Genomic DNA, 17,359 nt, shown 5'->3' with positions numbered 1-17,359 from the left:
GCGTTTTTATTTTAATAGGGCACTTAACTAATTATTTGTGCCCCTTGATAGGGCACAAAGTCTACCTCCGTGTCTAATCTGAATATAACTCAGCCAAGACATAGGTTGCCTCTTTTGTTAGTTACACACTCCATTGTTTAGGGGCTTCTGATGCTAAGTAAAACATTCAGAGATGAATTATATTAAATGTTTTAAAAACGTTGCGGTAAGACTAAATTCAAAATCGTGTTTTTCTGTTTTGTCCTTATATTTCGAATCCATAAACGCGTGTTTCTCAGTTTCTATGTTTTTTTTTTAATATCAGGCATGGACGAACAGTTAGCTCGCCATTTCGCTCATTTGTTCATCCGAGACCCTGTGACTTCGTTGTTCCGTGAGGACATTTATGAAGACGATGAGCAGAACTCGACTCACTTTGAGGTAAACTAAAGAGCAGTAATGTGGTTAAGCTGTCAAGCCACCTTTGTTTTCAAATCAGAACATTTACTTCACGAACATCAAAATCATAACCTTTATTGGGCCAAACAATAGCAAAGATCAAGAACCTCTTTTCGCCCCCTAAGAGGGCGATCTTTGCTGTCGTCACTGTCTACATTTTGCCTCATTAGTATACGACTTTGTGTAGAGAAGGCATCATGCTATATACAAAGTGATTCATGTGAAACTTAATTATCGGCGAAAGTTTTCAGCTCTATGTGTGCAATATTCAAAGAGATCTGATTAGGCGTTTAATAACAGCAAAATTTCAGTGTGACGAAAGAGTTAATGACCCCATACATTTTCTGTAAAATATCGAGTTTTCAAACCTGCGTCACAAAAAAAGTTTTAAATACATCAGAGAAAGTCAATACAGTGGAACCCCGATATAACGATATGCCAAGGGAGCAGTAAATTTATATCGTTATATCGAGGAATCGTTATATCGAAGTTCCCGATATAACGATATCGCCGTAAAATAAACGAAAATATCGTTATATCGGGGTGAACCAAACATATACTTTTTTACTGGATGAAGAGGCTTAAAATACAGTGTCATTAATTATATATTGTCGTATATCATCGTACAAAAGACTTGCAAAGCTATTGTCAGAAACGTTAGAGATAACCCCCTTTACTATTATGTTATTGTAGTAAATTCAATATTTTGCTTTAATTGTGACTGTAAACTGAAAATATCGTTATATCGGGGAAGATTTCACGTTCGGTGCGCTAAATTTCCATCGTTATATCGGGAATATCGTTATATCGAAGATTGTTATATCGGGGTTCCACTGTAACACCATGGCACTTTGAATAATCAGAATTGATATTGTGATAGCTCAATAGGAAAGTGAAGCGCTTATGCTAATGAGACAAATAAAGTAAAAACGATGACCCTATTGCAGCTCATGCTATTGGAACGCACTTTCCTTGTTTTATTTATCAGAACATCCAGTCCAGTAACTGGCAGACCATGCGCTTCAAACCTCCTCCTCTCAATTCGTCCATCGGATGGAGGGTGGAGTTCAGGTCCACTGATGTAAGTCACTGCCCTTGCTAACGCTAAGATATTTGAACTCACAATACTTTTTTTTTAATTTCTGGCTTCCACTTCCAGCTGGTTTAAATCAAGCTCTTTTTAATTTTTTTTATGTTTAGAAAGTGGCTACTGACGACCACTGCTTTTGTCAACTGATAAAGGCTATTCATAGTAGCTTATGTAGGCAGCACGCCAACTGGGCTTAAGTACTGACGTTCATTAAGATGATTAACTTGTGCACGCGATGTTATTAATAAGACTATAAGTATTGAAAATTGAAGTCTGGCGCAAAATCAACTGCACTAGAATTTTATAAGCAATGGTTTTGATAAACACAGGCAACGACGTTTCGGAGTCGTCATGACACCATTTTCAAGCTCAAAAATGAATACCACCGTCCGTTGTTTTGTTAGTTCAAAGACCGAAGATCGACAACCAATACCAGCCACTGGTGAGAGTCCAACAGTTCGAATAGTACTACCCTTCAAAGATCAGGATTCTGCAGATTTTGTACGGAAACAACTCAACGACCTAAGCCATAAAACGCGCACAGTCATTCAACCAGTTTTTGTTAGCAACAAAATCGAACAAAAGCTTAAAGTACAAAAGAAAAAAAACACCTATTGTAAACAAGCAGTGTGTTGTATATAGATTTCAATGCGACTTGTGTGATGCAAGTTATGTAGGATATACACTGAGGCATTTACATCAACGTGTGGACGAGCACAAGAACAAAACATCATCTATTGGCAAGCATTATAGAGACAAACACTGTATTGTTTCAAAAGACCTTGACAAACAGTTTCATGTCATCAAGAAGTGCAAGAATAAGTTTGATTGTTTAGTGCATGAAATGCTAGTTATCAGAGAATTGTCACCATCTCTAAATGTCCAATCAGACTCAATCCGAGCCAAACTATTTGCGTGACATTGCATATTTTATTATGTTAATCTTAAGCGAAGTTTTTCTGACAGTTTATTCTTTTCATTTTTGAACTTGAAAATGGTGTCATGACGACTCCGAAACGTCGTTCGTTATTATCGTTTACTTTTACTTGACTAGAATTTTAAACATGTAAAGTGGCCGGAGATATCTATCGGGCTGAAAGGTCCTTTATTTTAAATTGCGTTTTTGAACATCAGAACCTAAATCAATTTTTAAGAAACTCTACTTACACAAAAGAGTTAAAACAGATCTAAATTGTTCAATGATATCATGTTTCTTTTTCTTTTTTTCCCAAGGTACAACTGACGGACTTCGAGAATGCAGCTTATGTGACATTCATCGTTCTCCTTTCAAGAGTCATTTTATCGTTGGACATCAACCTACTTATTCCTTTATCCAAGGTGAAAAAAAAAAGTATAGAGCGAGAGTGAGTGACAGAGCGGTTTGTCTTCTTTTTTGGTCATCGAAATGACCTTGGCAGCTTTTCCTTTGGTCGCTGATAAAATAGTTTTAAAATTACTCTAATACTTGTTCTTAGATGATACACAACATTTAAGACGCTATTTTGTACGGTACTGGTTGAACCCTCGGACGTACAAGCAAACTCATACCCCCATCATCGTACAAGGGGGGGTTGATGGAACCCCTCCCCGGAGTTTTCGTTATATTAAGGCGTAGCAAAACTATTTTGCTCTGAGAAGAAAGCCCTTAGCTTACTCTACAAGATGACATAGTTTTAATTGGCTGTGACGTCATATCATGTCACGTGACGTCATAAGAGCCGCCATCTTGGATCCGCCATCTTGGATTTCAACATTTTTTTACAAAGTCACAAAATAACGGAAATTGATGCAAAATCAAGCTAGAATGCTTATGGATTGTAAAAATAAACAAATCTTGCACTTCTGTTTTAAAAAACTAGAAAAAATCAAGAAAAATGTTAAAAATGACGATTACGTCCGAGGGTTAACTAAGGATTCATCAAGGTTCCTGGTGGTGAGCTAGGGAAGGCAAGTGTCAGTAATGTTGTACCGTACAAATTACACGACCAAATTTCATTGGTCATGCCATAAATGCACCACAGGGGAAGCCTTCAAGATTAAGAACACGATTTTTTTTTAAAGGCAGGCTGGAATCGATTGATCGATAATGGCGCGTGCGGTAACTCTTTCGCCAGCATCATTAGAGCTAAAGGGAAATTAGTGTGTTGAAAGAGCTTAGGGGTAATTAGTGTGTTCAACTTTGTTAATAACAAGCGGCATTATCTATTAAGCATATTAATTGAAAACTAAGACGATTTTCACGAAAAAATGTTATTCAAATTCACAATAATTTTAATACATTTTGTTTCGACCTTGTTCTCTTACTAATTGTGTTCGAAGTGTCCAATTACTATAAAAGATATTTAAACATTCATTGACTCGTTTTGCACAGTAAAACTCAAAAAAATATCAGAAGGTAAAACGTATGTGCTGCCATCACGGCCAATGATTGGCAGGACGTCCGCGCGATAAAACTAGTAAATTAACCCAATTCAATGTGAGATAATTAAACACAAGGCCGTAGAAAGGGGGGGGGGGGGGGGTGTTGGGGAGGGGGGTACGACGGGTGCGTCCGAGCCCAGCCACGGGCCACAAATGTCCGCCTTATTGGGGAGTGAGGGTTAAAATGTTTCTCAGGATGCAGGAAATGTGAATTTAAGCAACTTGATTTTTCAAAATTTCCCGAGGGAGAATACTCTTGGACCCCCGAGACGCTCATCCTGTCTATTCTTGGGGTTTTATAATTGGAAGGCTGAACACGTCATCTTCAATTTATGGTCTCGCTACGTGTTGTATAGATGTTATATTTCGAAGAATATCTGTACTTGTACATCATAGTACTTTTTTTTCGCTAAATGTAATAAGCGTAACTTTTAATAAGTAATTTTGTAGCAGTTTGTTCTTTTTTTCTTGAAAATACATGGCTTCTTACGTACATGGCTGCTTACGTCAATTGCAACGTACTATAGGTGGATGCCAATATGGTCAATGCTCAGAAGAGAGATGCTGTCCGCAAGGAAAAGTTTTATTTTAGAAAGAATTTAAAGAAATGTGAGTTGATGTTCCCAGGTTAATTGTATTGTAGCTGAAATTCAACATTTCAACTTAAACGGGGAAGGGGCATATCTATAATCTTAGGCAAAAGTAGTTGACACATTGACCTTGCTTTGCAGTTTTTTCTGACAAATTAATTACTTGTCATTAATTTTTATCACACTCTGCTAAAATGGCCCCTCTCCCCATTCAATGTTGTCTGATTGTAGTAAAGGGATCCCAAAAACAACTACAACATTGGTAGTAGGAGGAGGGGGTTGGAAAAATGGGGCGAAAGGGTCTAATATGATAATGTGTCAACACTTTTGTCACTTATTGTAAAATACAATCTCTTCAGTGGCTCATTATTGACAAGAATTCACTAGAAGTGATGTGACGTTTTTTTGGTTTTGTTTCTTTGTTTTTCCTTTTTGAATTGCAAATATAAATTAAAATGCCGATTGCATCTGTTCATTGTTGTGTATATGCTATGTACACTTTTCTTTTCATCCCAAGCCTTTATTGTGACTGATTCCTACTCAGACTGTGACGACGAGTTTAAGCTAATGTCAATAGACACGATTATTAACGGAAAGGTGAGTAAGTAAGTAAGTAAAAACTTTATTTCAGTGTCTATGTTTTCAGCCCTTGTGCATGGGCTAATTAGGGACACCAAATAAAATACCTAAAATCTATTAATAATACTAAATTTATTTAAAATACTTAACTAAAAACAAATATGGAAAGGAATTATTTTTGTTTTATCTTATCTTTTGGGGAGCCTGCTTTAGTTGCTTTGTCCGTATCATGACCAACCTTTATGATTTAATTATTATATTTGGGAAGTTTCTACGTTATTAAATGAAGGACTCTTATGTTAAGGTCAACAGCCATAGTTTTTTTTTTCAAAAATGACAATAGTGAAGTGATATTGCATCCATCAAAATTTTACTTTTTCATTTTTGTTTTGTTTTGTTTTTGTTTTTGTTTTTTGTTTTTTTCTGGTCTATCGTGTATTTTCTGTGGCATTCGACCTATCGTTTATTATTATTTTAGGATGGTGAATTTCCCGGCCTGATACCGCTGATCCAAAGTTACCTAGGCAACGTTGACATTGACATTGAAACACTCTGCACCATTTCCCAGTACTTGGAACTAATCTCGAGGAGGGCATCCGGTGAGTAAGTAAGTAAGTAAGTAAGTATGACTTTATTTAACGAGGGTGACACCTGACAGTAATCAAACTGATAAACTTGTGGCCCTCATAAAAATATAATCGTAACTAAAAGACTTTGAGGTGAAGGGCAATAAGTGAAAGAAACGAGTGACATGGCCTGTTGATCTATTCAAAATTGATGCATTTGAAATCTGGTTTAATTTACTAACAATGAATCGATAATAAGGGCCTGTTTACATGATTCCGGAATGACTTTCATTCCGGAACGAGTTCATTCCATCCCCATACATTTCTCTGTATCTGTCTACATGATACCGAGACGAAAGTCAAGTCATTCCGGAATGAGTTCATTCCGGTTTTCATTCCGGAATGAAAGTTTCGTTCTGGGATGACATTTCATTCTGGTATCATGTAAACATAGAACGAATTGCGTTCTGAGATGAACTCGCAACTTGTTGAACCGCATACGGAGTCCACAGTTCGAATTCAGAGCGAAAAAACGTAATAGCATTTTCTGTTTAGCCCAATGAATGGTCAAATTACTCGTCAAAACTGCAGATACGGCACAAAAACATGTTTGCGCGAAACATGCGCCATCTTGTTTTGATCTCGCGCGAAACATGCGCCACCTTGTTTTGATCTCGCGCGGAAATCGTGCACGTGAAAATGCCTTTGGTTGAACCGGTCGACTCTGTCATGTTAATGCAGAATGAATTTCATTCCGGAACGAGTTTCGTTCCGGAATGAAAGTCATTCCGAAATCATGTAAACAGGCCCTTAGAAACAGGGTTGTTGTGTGTTAAGAAAACACCATTGACTACATCAATAGATAGTGATAATACGTAACTCGCACCTTTTTCGTATGTGCATTAGGTGAACTGCTTACAACAGCGCAGTGGATTCGCGTATTCGTGGAGGCACATCCGGACTACAAAAAAGATTCGGTTGTTGGAGAAACGATATGTTATGATCTGATGAATACTTTTGATCGTATTGGTCGAGGAGAAATGGGGGCTCCAAAACTTTTCGGAAAACCCATGTCGAAAACAAGTGATATTCTGCTGAAGAACTTCCAGAAGACAGAAAGGGGGATGATAATGGGAATGAGCCTACTTTACCAGGCTTAGTGTTGCTGTTTTTTTTTTCTTTTTCTTATATTTTCTTTTTGCTTTTTGTGTTAAATTAAACTCTAAGCTAAACAGCAAGCACAAGAAAAGAGCTCCGATTTCAGTAGCAAAGCCACAACGATCGACAAGCTTCCTAACGCTCGGAGGCACAGGGACATTATTACCACCACCGTGAAAGTGATTTACATTTAATAGGAAAAATAGTAGAAAAACTTTGAAAACGAAAAAAACAAAAAAACTCTGGTGGGAGAGACTAACATGATTTATTTAAATCTCTTGGTGAGGTCAGACGGTTGTTAGCTGCAAATATTTGTAATTTGGTTTTGATACATTTTCTTCGTGTTATATAGGCATCTTTTTGCACTTGGCGTTTTTTTTAGAAAAGAATTGTATCATACGGCAATGAATTAATTTTAACCTCAGGACACTCACTTTTTAATGGATATTAAGTGCTTTTTGGCACCTATTATTTTTCTTCATTTTGGGTTTGGTTTATTTTGTTTGCTCTTTTGCACGTTAAATATACATCATGGCTGTATTAATAAAATGGTGAAAAAATACTTAAACTTATTAGTAGCATCGTTTCTTTATTGCTATTACATCGACTGGGATCACGATCACGTTCTTATAAAGAAAAGCGGAATCGGATTCTCACTTCGATTCTCACCGCGCGCGGTCGCTTCAGGTATAGCCACATGTTCAGTATGAAAATCCTAAAACAAATCCCATACATTCATTTTGCCCTGTTATTAGGTACCTTGATATTGAACATATTAACTTCACTAGACTGAACAACGAGTATGATCAGTGGTTAATTAATATAAATAGTTCAAAAACTGTAAACACAAGTTATGATTGAAAGTTATCCAAGGTGAAGGCAGATTATATTGATAGGGGGTACCATCGGCCGAAGTTTTTGTTAATACCTTGCCGTCGATTGTCCATACACTTAAAAAAATTCCATCACGTTTCATCTTGTTGGCCGTTCCGACGATGGGAGATGTTGGGTTACGTTTTTTTTTTTTTTTTTTTTTTGTTAAATTTAATTCTAAACTAAACTGCAAATGGGCTTTAAACACCTAATTCTAAAACTCTCGTAGTGCATTTTATAAATGCTATAATTAGTATTCCAGTAAAATAAAAAATAAAACGCGTACAGATGGCGACAATATCCACAAGCCGTCACGTATTAGTCAGAGATAAACCACATGTGAATTTCGGCGCTCAACGGAAGACTGAAAGTGACCTTTGGAGCTTATCTAACAAAAAGTCCCAATTCCCAATATATGGCCGATTATTTCGCAATTTCGCAGGATAATTGTTAAATATGACTTAATGATCATGTGATTTCTATTTGCGTTTCATTACGTCGATTTGTCATAAAGATGCTCCGAATGGGGTCACCACCTTATCTTGGTGGAGCGGTTTGTGTGTGTCAATGATCCCATGAGCTATGTCGGCTGGAGTCTTGTACTCCTGGTAGGGCCACCCATGCCGAACAGGTCGAAGGGTAGAGACCAGACAAAGAGTGAACCCCGGGTCCTCCAGGTTGGTGGTTGGGCGTAGGGTTAACAACCCTACGCCATAAAAACAGAATTGTTACAGAAACTCGAAACGTGGACAATGATACAACACTAGCTGGGGGTGACACTGCTGGGGCTGCGATGATGCGATGCTCTTGGGTCAAAGACAGTGGGAAGCCCAAAGGCCGATGGGCCCCATGGTATCCCCCAAGCAACAGACGACCATCGGTTGCTGGAATGTGAGGACCATGGCAGAAACAACACGGGCAGGGCAGGTAGCAAAGAGCAAGCTGGGAAGTAGCCAAAGCGGTGGCACGGAAGATGGAGTGTTGGTCAGAAAGCGTGACGGCCTTATGCGCCTACTGGAACGAAGAGATTTGTTGATGATGATTGGGGAATTGGGGACGACGGTTACTTTAATCTAGCTCTTGCACTCTGTGCTTTTTGGAGTTGCATTGCAATGTCGGTTGACATTTTCTTTAAGGGAAGCCCTTTTCTTTTTGCTTTTCAAGGAATGCCAGAAAAAAAATGCAGACATAAATGCCAACGCACGGTTTACTTAAGGTCTCCGCACACGTGAGGACATGTCGCAGGGACATTTTGCAGCAACATGTAACAGCGAAAAAATTATGTGTTGTTCACACGGAGGTGACAATATAGCAGGGACGATTTTTGCGGCAGTTTTGTCCCTGCGACATGTTGAACGGATTTAAACTCGATGGACTGCGTGCACCATGTTGCAGGGACAAAATGTTGCAAGAATTCGTTTTGTACGCGCCAAAAATATCAGCACACACAAGGGGACATGTCGCTGCGACATGTCCCCGCTACATTTTCTTGCATGTGTACACACTGTGATTTTGTAGCTGCTACATGTCTGCGCTACACGTCCCTGCTACATGTCCTCTCAGTGTGAACAACACATAATTTTGTCGCTGCTTCACGTCGCTGCGACATTTCCCTGCGTCTTGACTGCACGTCTACGGAGACCGTTAAGGACAGGAGAGGATGATGGGGAAATGTATTAAAGGAGGGAAAATGGAAACTTAAGAGTAAAAAGAACAAATAGAAATATTGAGAAAAATAAGGCTTACCAATTAGCAACTCAAAACATACCAGTACTTATTATAGCCTGTTTATTGTAATTCACTTCATCGTATTAAGTCACATTTATCCATGGATAAATCCATTATAGACGTTTGTTTTGGAGACATCAGTTACTTTCAAACTAAGACTTTGAGTCATCTACGTATAATATTTAGCTTTTGTGTTCTCCGGCTCTGTCCAGATCAATCTAGCATATGAGACCTTAAAGAAATTGAAAACAAATGAAATGTTACTCGATTAAATTGAATAGTTTTGGATTAAAATCTATAAAATTAAGTATAAATTATCAACGTCATCGTCATCATCATTATCACTCTCTTCGTCATCGTCATTATTATCATCATTATTAATCGTTTATTTATTAACTGAAATACAATATCGGTAATAGGGCTAGTTTACTTTTTTTTTCTTATTTTAGGCTAAGAAAGGGAGTCACAGGGTGGGGGAGGGGTGTGATCAAAACGCACATACTGAGTACTTGCAATACTTGCTTCGATTTGGTACGGCAACAGAGTGTTTTATTCAGACCGGGGAGGGGGGGCTTTTGAGGCCCACGCTGAATTTGAACGCTTATAACTTTCTCAAGATTTAACCAAACCCTGCCAAACTTTGTGAGTTTATCTAAAATTTATCTGGGAATAATTTGGTAGGATAAGATGTTGTGTCAGGAACTTGACATTACCATGGCAACGGCAGTTTGATAGGCATGTTTTCCCAAATTTGTAATTTTCGTGTTTATATTAATGAAAATTGACTTAAATGCAATTAATTTTTTTACCTTTCTACGGTTTTTAAGCACAGTTTTATTGTTTTTGTGTACTTTGAAGTAAATTTGGGTGGTTTTCTGGCATTTTGGAAAAATTTTGAAATCCAAGATGGCGACTGTTTTGACATCATAATGTAATTTTCACGTGATGTGACTTTATCATCCCACGTGACGTATACCAAAAGATAGATGTTTGGACATACAATGCATCCTATAAGTTTTATTGTGATTGCTTAAATATTCTGGAAGTTACATAAGGGGGGGGGGGCCTCCGAAGCGCCCCCCTCCCCTTCCCCCCGGTCAGAGAAGGTCCAAAAAAGCCCGGACTGAATAGGGTTAAGGTAGATGTCATAACTTGGCTTCATGATCAACAAACCAACATTCCTGTTTGTTATACGCACCTGTTATTTTAGATGTGACTGGATAACAGCTTGGCCAACTTCGCTTTCCTACTTTTCACCTTATTACCTTAACATTAATTAATTAATAACAATCCAATGAACAACAACAACAAAAACAATAAAAACTTATAAATAAAAAAGACCGACAAACAATCGCAATCCATTGTATTTTCCTTTACCACTTTCCAAAAGTTTGTGTTTTGTTTGGATTCTGCTTTTATTTACGTGACGAAGAATGCCGACTTATTTTACTATTATATATTAGGATTGAAATAAATTCGACATTTAAAATCACCCTTTTCAACTCCGCTAACAATGCAACATGCAAATTGTTCGACATACTCCCATAAGGTTAGATAGCACTAGTTACGATAATTTGTTTAACCATGAAGATATTTTCGCCTATCATCAGGTATTTTTATTGTATTTTACTCTCTGTCGTGGGTATGGGATTTGACGATCTTAGTGGAATTTGGGTGGCAATTAGTTGGTGATTACTGTTGGTCCTGTTGTAAGTTCGAATGAGTGATTGCCAATTGGTTTGCCTTGGAGAGGGCCTAAAGGTTGCGCTCTTCCACTTAAGTAATTGCGGGTTTAAAAACTAAAATTAAATAAATATCGAGCATTGAGCGGTTGTCATGAAAAAAAATCTTCATCTCGATAGAGGATTGAAGTACGCACAAAAATGCCATGACACAGTTAGAATATAGAAAATAACTACCAGATTGGACTTTTCTTTTCGTGAAAACTTATATCGATAGAAAGTGTCCAAATCTTTCTTTACACTTTGCTGTGTGAGTTTTTAAATTTACATTTTTCTCTTGTGCAACGATTAGTACATCATATTTTCTTTCTAGCAAAGCCAATAGACGGTAAGATCAATTTTTCTCGCTATCAAGTGAAAATCGCTTTAACATTCAGCTGATTGTAAATTTAGACGGACATAACGTAAAAATTTCTCTCGACCACTGACATTGCAAAATATCCAGCTATCATCCATCCTATCTTCTTACCTGCCACGTGGTGGTGGTTTTTGAAGAATTTCGCCTCGTCGTTAGATGGAGCATTGCAACCATCGCCTTCACAACAAGTGTTATGACAGTCTGAAAAACTCAGATCCCATTCGGCCATAACAGTTCCCAAGTGGTCACAAGGGCTTTGGTCACAATCAGTGGACGATCTTGCACAGTTCCTATTGACATTGTTGGTGTCGTAGTCTGTTTTGTAGGTCATTATAGCGCACCTGTCGGCGTCTGATTCGCATTCCACTGTTTCATCTCTTCCATAACAATCTGTGCCATCACAAAGTTGCCGGTAGCACTTTATGCTCAAAGCGGGTTGAATGACTGCGAGTAAGCCGCACAGAAGCCAGACGAACTGTAAGGAGCAACGGCAAGGAGAATCAGAATAGCAGTAAAAAGCGAAATCAAGCAATCTTTAAAGAATGGGGACCTTCTGAGATCTTTTTAGACCGAACGTTTTTTTTTTTTAATTTTCTGTGATTGTAACTGTTAAGCGAAGTCTGAGACAATTTACCAAATTAACACGCGAAGCAACTCGTTGAAGATTAAACGGATGTGTGATAATCGAACAACACATGCTTAATTATTGGAAAAAACCCTTTAATTTCAATCTGAATTATGTTAAAAACAAATAACTTCATCGCTGTGTATTGAAACATTACTTTCAATGGAGCTTTTTTAAAAATATCAACTTGAAAATGTGGTACCATTTTGTGTTTTGCAAAGTCTATTATCTGAACTTAATTAATAGTAAGTAAATAGAGGAAGACGCACAGCAAGAAAAAAACATCCTTCGGTGGGACGCGTACCCACAAAATGCTATGGACAGATGACCAACTTACTTACTCCCCTTCATCTGTTGGAAAGTTCGTTTAAATATCGACTACATTTTTCTGTGCTCTAAACTTTTAAAGACCAAAGTTATGACGTGATGAAATGTTCAAAACTTAATTGAGCCCACAAGCCACAGGTGAGTGGTTTCATCGGAAAGGTTTGGATATTTTTGGCGATATTTTAATCAGGGTGAAGATTATGGAAAAATTCGGTTGATTTTTTGCCGTAACAAAAGACAAAGAAAACCTCACCGGCAAAATAGGGAAACTCAGTGCAAAAATTGCATGCTCGATTGACAGCTTGTGAGATCACTTGACGTGTGAGTCAGAAATTAATTTAGCCCTTAATATCTTAATTTACAAATTACACTTATACAGTTTAAAAACAAAAGTGACAGAAGATCAACAAATCCAGGTATAACGGTACATGACAAACTTACTTACCTTGAAAAGTGGGACGTTCAAAGTCATTTTAAAACGTCGGGTTGTACTTGTTTCTCGTGAAAACACTGTAAGTAAGAGTAGGGATGTGTGCAATATATTCAAACAGGAACATAAGACTCTTATGATATCAAAGAACCAATAGAGCAAAAAAAAAAAAAAACTAGATACAAAAAGTAAAAAAAAATAAGTCTTGATTGCCAAATTGATATCGCCAATATCACGTAAAAATAGAATTGAAGGAATCGCTGTAAGACTTTTTAGAAGTATTTAATAAATGAAACGGAAAAACGCTTCCTTTCTCCATGAGGTTATTTGTTACATTTTCGTGGATGCCTCGTCGATATTATCGAAACTTTTATATCAATGTCTTAGCTCCAACACCTTAACCTTTACAATGTTCTCTCCTGTGACTAAAATCCCCGCATTACTGTTTTAAAACAATATTGAACAAAGTGTCTTCGTGTACTTGGATAAATGTTCTACGTTCGAATTCCCTACCTTAATTTCTCGCAAAGTCGAGTTTTCGATGAATAAATAAGTTTGCCTTATTTTACAGTAAATAAATAAGAACTGTGTTAGTCTGTCAAACTCCTCACTCGAAATCATATCTATGAGTTTTTTACGTCAGAAACAAAGATAGACTATATGGAAAAAATTAAATACTAACCTTCTTTAGAACGGATCCGACGAGATCAACGGAAAGAATGAATATAAATGCATTGCCTTGTCGATATTTATTGGCATATTTCGCCACTGGCACCTCTAGGCACATAAAATATTCAAAGAATAAAAGCTAAAAGCTTGCATGGTACACCCTTTTATGTCTTAAGGCTAACTTAAAAAAATATTTTTTTTTGGTCTAGATCTGTCTGTGAAACGTGTAGTTAGTTATACTTACATTTTAAGATATTTAAATTGCACCTTGAAGAACGAAACGGAATGAGATTGACGGAAAAATACATTGAAATACATTATCCTGCACGGTGACCGTGATTATAACTACATTCCCCCATCGTCACGTCAGACTCTTGAGAGACGAAACCCTCAAGCGATAAAAGCTAAAAGCTCGTGTTTTATCAGCCTTCAGGTGCCCTTTACGTCTCAAGCTAACTAAAGATATATTTTGGTTTTATTCAGATTTATTAGTAAAATGATTTTTATTAGTGTCGTTTAGAAAAAAAATAAATTCATGTGATGAAAAGACATCTCCAGTACCAAAAACATGCATGTTTCTTTATTCATGGCGCACATCGGATGTTTTAGTTAAAATCTCGGCACTTGCGGCTGAAGGGCTGAAGGGCTGAAGGGCTGAAGGGCTGAAGGGCTGAAGGGCTGAAGGGCTGAAGGGCTGAAGGGCTGAAGGGCTGAAAGGCTGAAGGACTGAAGGGCTGAAGGGCTGAAGGGCTGAAGGGCTGAAGGGCTGAAGGGCTTAAGTGATGTGAAATCATAATAACTTCGATGACTGAATAGATTATTTTCCCTGCCTTAACTAGAAATACCAGCTGACAAAATATTTGTGAATTTTTCTTTGGTGGCTGAGAGGAACGGGTGCAATTCCAACTGTCTGACGAACGTGAAAAAATTGTAAATACCAATGTTGTCACGGCCCAGCAGTAAACTGAACCTTTAAGCATCAACAAGTAGACCGTTGTAAAGCTTTTAACAAACAAATGGAAAACCCTAAAGGTATCAAATGTCAAAGATCTGTCGAGGGTGATCATAGACTTGTTTATTCATCTAGATGTGAAAAATTCTAAAGCCGATTTGTAAGTATTTCAAGTACTTTGATATATACCGCTCACCGATCCGACCTCAGTAATTCATTCGCCTCTTAAGGAAATCACGATTGCATGTTTTCGAGATAATTGTAATTACATTTGACAAGGTTTTTTAGCATTTAATTCACTCAATTTCATTCTTTATTGGCAGAGTAAATGCAATATGTTTAGCTTATTTAAGAATTAGGGAGTAGTTTTCCTTTGTCATGACATTTAAAGACAGCGTATGTAATAAGAGCCATATTCCCTAGTTTTAAATCAAGTATCCGCGCTTGGAACCAGTTCACCGAAACGTCACTCTGCGTGGAGAGTGGCTTTACCCACTTCCATTATGAGAACAACAAACAAAAAATGCTTATATTTCCTGTCCTTCTGAGACAAGTTCACGTAATGTATGCGTGACGTCAAAGAGCTCAGCATGACGTTTGGCAGGAAAATTTTAATAGTCGAAACTCCTTGTTTTTTGAATTTTTTGAAGCTCTGTTTGAGCAAAATTGAACTGCACAAAAAGGCATTTTGACAAACAAGAGAAACTACGAAGAAACAAGGAGTTCTGAGTATATACATTTTCCCGCCAAACTTTAGGCTGAGCTCTTTGACAACACGCATACATTACCAGCTCCAAGATAGCGGCGTTCAGTTGTCGAGTTTTGGGAAATATTTCGCAGGGTTATAGCGCACGTTGGATGCTGAAATTTTGGTGAATAACATATCTTTATATAAACTTTTTATTTGCGTAAAGAAAATAAATGGCCATTCTGGAGTGAACTTCTCCTTTAATCTGCCGTGAGCAAAATAAAATACACTTCATTTGAAAGCGTTTCTTTCATATCGAGCTGCATATTTGTGCTTTAGCCTGTTTCCGATTACTTCTTGCTAGACGTTTATTTTCTTTGATTAGAGAGGTTCCAACATAAAAACAAATTTTCGTACATTTTTTGCCTGGCATTATGCGCTGCACGGCCTTGCATTTTCAGCATGTATTTGCGAAGCTAACGTTCTCGTAGACCAAGAAGACCATCCCAAGTTTTCGTATAAATGTCATAGATTACTAAGTTCCATGAGTAACCACTAGCGCTAAAATATCTGACAATGTAGATTACTCAGTTTTTCAACCTGGAAGGAACGAAACGTTTGTTTTTAACAGATAGTTCACTGGGTTTCAGAGTACTATATCAATCGGTAGCAGGCAATTAACATTCCATCTATATATAGAAAAATAACAATATGACTACAAACAAATTATCCTCATCCTTTGAGATGACTGTTCAACTTTGACTTAAGAATGTGGATCTGAAAGAAAATGTCAGAGAAGAATTACCTAATTCCGACATTGAGTTTAAGCCATGAAGCGATAACCGGTACTTTTTTAAAAGCTCTTAACTCGGTGCATGACAATTTGACCTTGGGTAGCAGGTGCCTAAAGATTGAGAAAGGTTGTCTTTTGGCCCAACCTGGACTTTAGAACAATATACACGATTCTTTTCGTAAATAACATCAAAGACCATGAATCTGGTTTGGAATTGATAAAAGCTGGTTTTGGTTTTCAAGTCGATTGTATTGCACCATACTAGTATAAGAGAATGAGACTATTTGCATGTACTTGTAAAAATGAACTATCCAAGCTCTCAATGCAAGCGCTCCAATTTGCGGCATAGTTGTGGGCAGTAAGCTTTACTTACCAAGGGGATAATCAACTAACTAACTCTAAACACTTATATATTTCTGTCTCTCCCGTCAATAACAGAGCCTTCGCCTTTATCATTGAAACCATCAAGCGATAACAGGTAGTCTTTCGAAAGCTTTCAAGTCACCCTTAAGGAATCGAGTGCCCTTCATATTTCAATATAATACAAGACATCAGCAGGTCTTGTGAGCCACCTATTGTTGATAGATCCCATTTAAATCCCTCGTAACAAGTGTGACTATCGTTTGTAATCCTGTTTAGAAAGGCACATAGAATGATGATTATGTTACTTAAGCAACTATAATGTCTGGGCTTGAGCTACTGAAAGCCCCATACCAAAGAAATTTTGGTAAACACATCGAGCTGAAAAATTGTGGTTGCCACGTGATTGTCCGTCCCTCCGTCCAAACGTCCGTACGACACTTTCACTATGCAAACGCGAACACCTTAACAAAAAACTTAAAGCAACCATTCACCACTAATACTTTCTTGTTTGCAAAGTTATTGTCGTTACTTTATTTATAAGACGGCACTTAAATTTCGATTGCTCAGATAACACTTTCCCAGTCCCTTTATTTTTTCTAATTCTGATCAAAAAACAATGTAATTTGATTTTCACAAATGCAGTGGTTATTAACGATGCAAATTTCAAAACAAAACGACATGGAAAACAAAGGCGGGAGAAAGGTGAAATGGTGTGCCGTTTTTTCCAAATAAAGGCTGGAAAACGACAATTAAACGTTTAGTAAAGTGGTCTGAATTCGAAGTATAAATATTGAGAAAATATGTATTTTTCCGAAATCTAGTTATGTCTTTGGCGACAAGTAAAGTAGAGTAAATTTATCCTCAAGGAGACGAGTTTAAGCGCACTGAAACTAGCGCGAAGAAGAAGAAGAAGAAAGAAAACAGGCAAAAAAGTAGCAGGATAGGATATGGTTTTTGAGGTTCTTACTC

The 17,359-nt window shown here is 37.4% G+C and overlaps 2 protein-coding genes across 2 annotated transcripts in view; one reads left to right on the top strand and one right to left on the bottom strand.

Moving 5' to 3' along the window:
* Nucleotides 1–7,323, top strand: part of LOC144641133 (glutamate--cysteine ligase catalytic subunit-like) — a 33,920-nt gene extending 26,597 nt beyond the window's left edge. Inside the window, exons 13-19 of the mRNA XM_078500181.1 lie at nt 305–420; nt 1,427–1,519; nt 2,762–2,866; nt 4,477–4,558; nt 5,057–5,136; nt 5,597–5,717; nt 6,591–7,323. Of these exons, the coding sequence (XP_078356307.1) occupies nt 305–420; nt 1,427–1,519; nt 2,762–2,866; nt 4,477–4,558; nt 5,057–5,136; nt 5,597–5,717; nt 6,591–6,844 (851 nt within the window). The 3' untranslated portion in view covers nt 6,845–7,323. The remainder of the gene's footprint in view (nt 1–304; nt 421–1,426; nt 1,520–2,761; nt 2,867–4,476; nt 4,559–5,056; nt 5,137–5,596; nt 5,718–6,590) is intronic.
* A 2,180-nt stretch (nt 7,324–9,503) lies between these two features.
* Nucleotides 9,504–13,631, bottom strand: LOC144641130 (uncharacterized). Its single transcript, XM_078500177.1, has 5 exons — nt 13,608–13,631; nt 12,941–13,005; nt 11,655–12,018; nt 10,642–10,708; nt 9,504–9,675 (listed from the first exon to the last, which is right to left on the bottom strand). The coding sequence occupies exons 2-4, from the start codon at nt 12,965–12,967 to the stop codon at nt 10,650–10,652; spliced, it is 450 nt and encodes a 149-aa protein (XP_078356303.1). The 5' UTR covers nt 12,968–13,005; nt 13,608–13,631; the 3' UTR covers nt 9,504–9,675; nt 10,642–10,649.
* Between the last annotated feature and the right edge of the window lie 3,728 nt (nt 13,632–17,359).

Source organism: Oculina patagonica, unplaced genomic scaffold (assembly GCF_052425735.1).
Source record: "Oculina patagonica isolate OP01 unplaced genomic scaffold, crgOcupat unplaced7, whole genome shotgun sequence".
Lineage (NCBI taxonomy): Eukaryota > Metazoa > Cnidaria > Anthozoa > Scleractinia > Oculinidae > Oculina > Oculina patagonica.
This window is presented reverse-complemented; position numbering and strand designations above follow the sequence as displayed.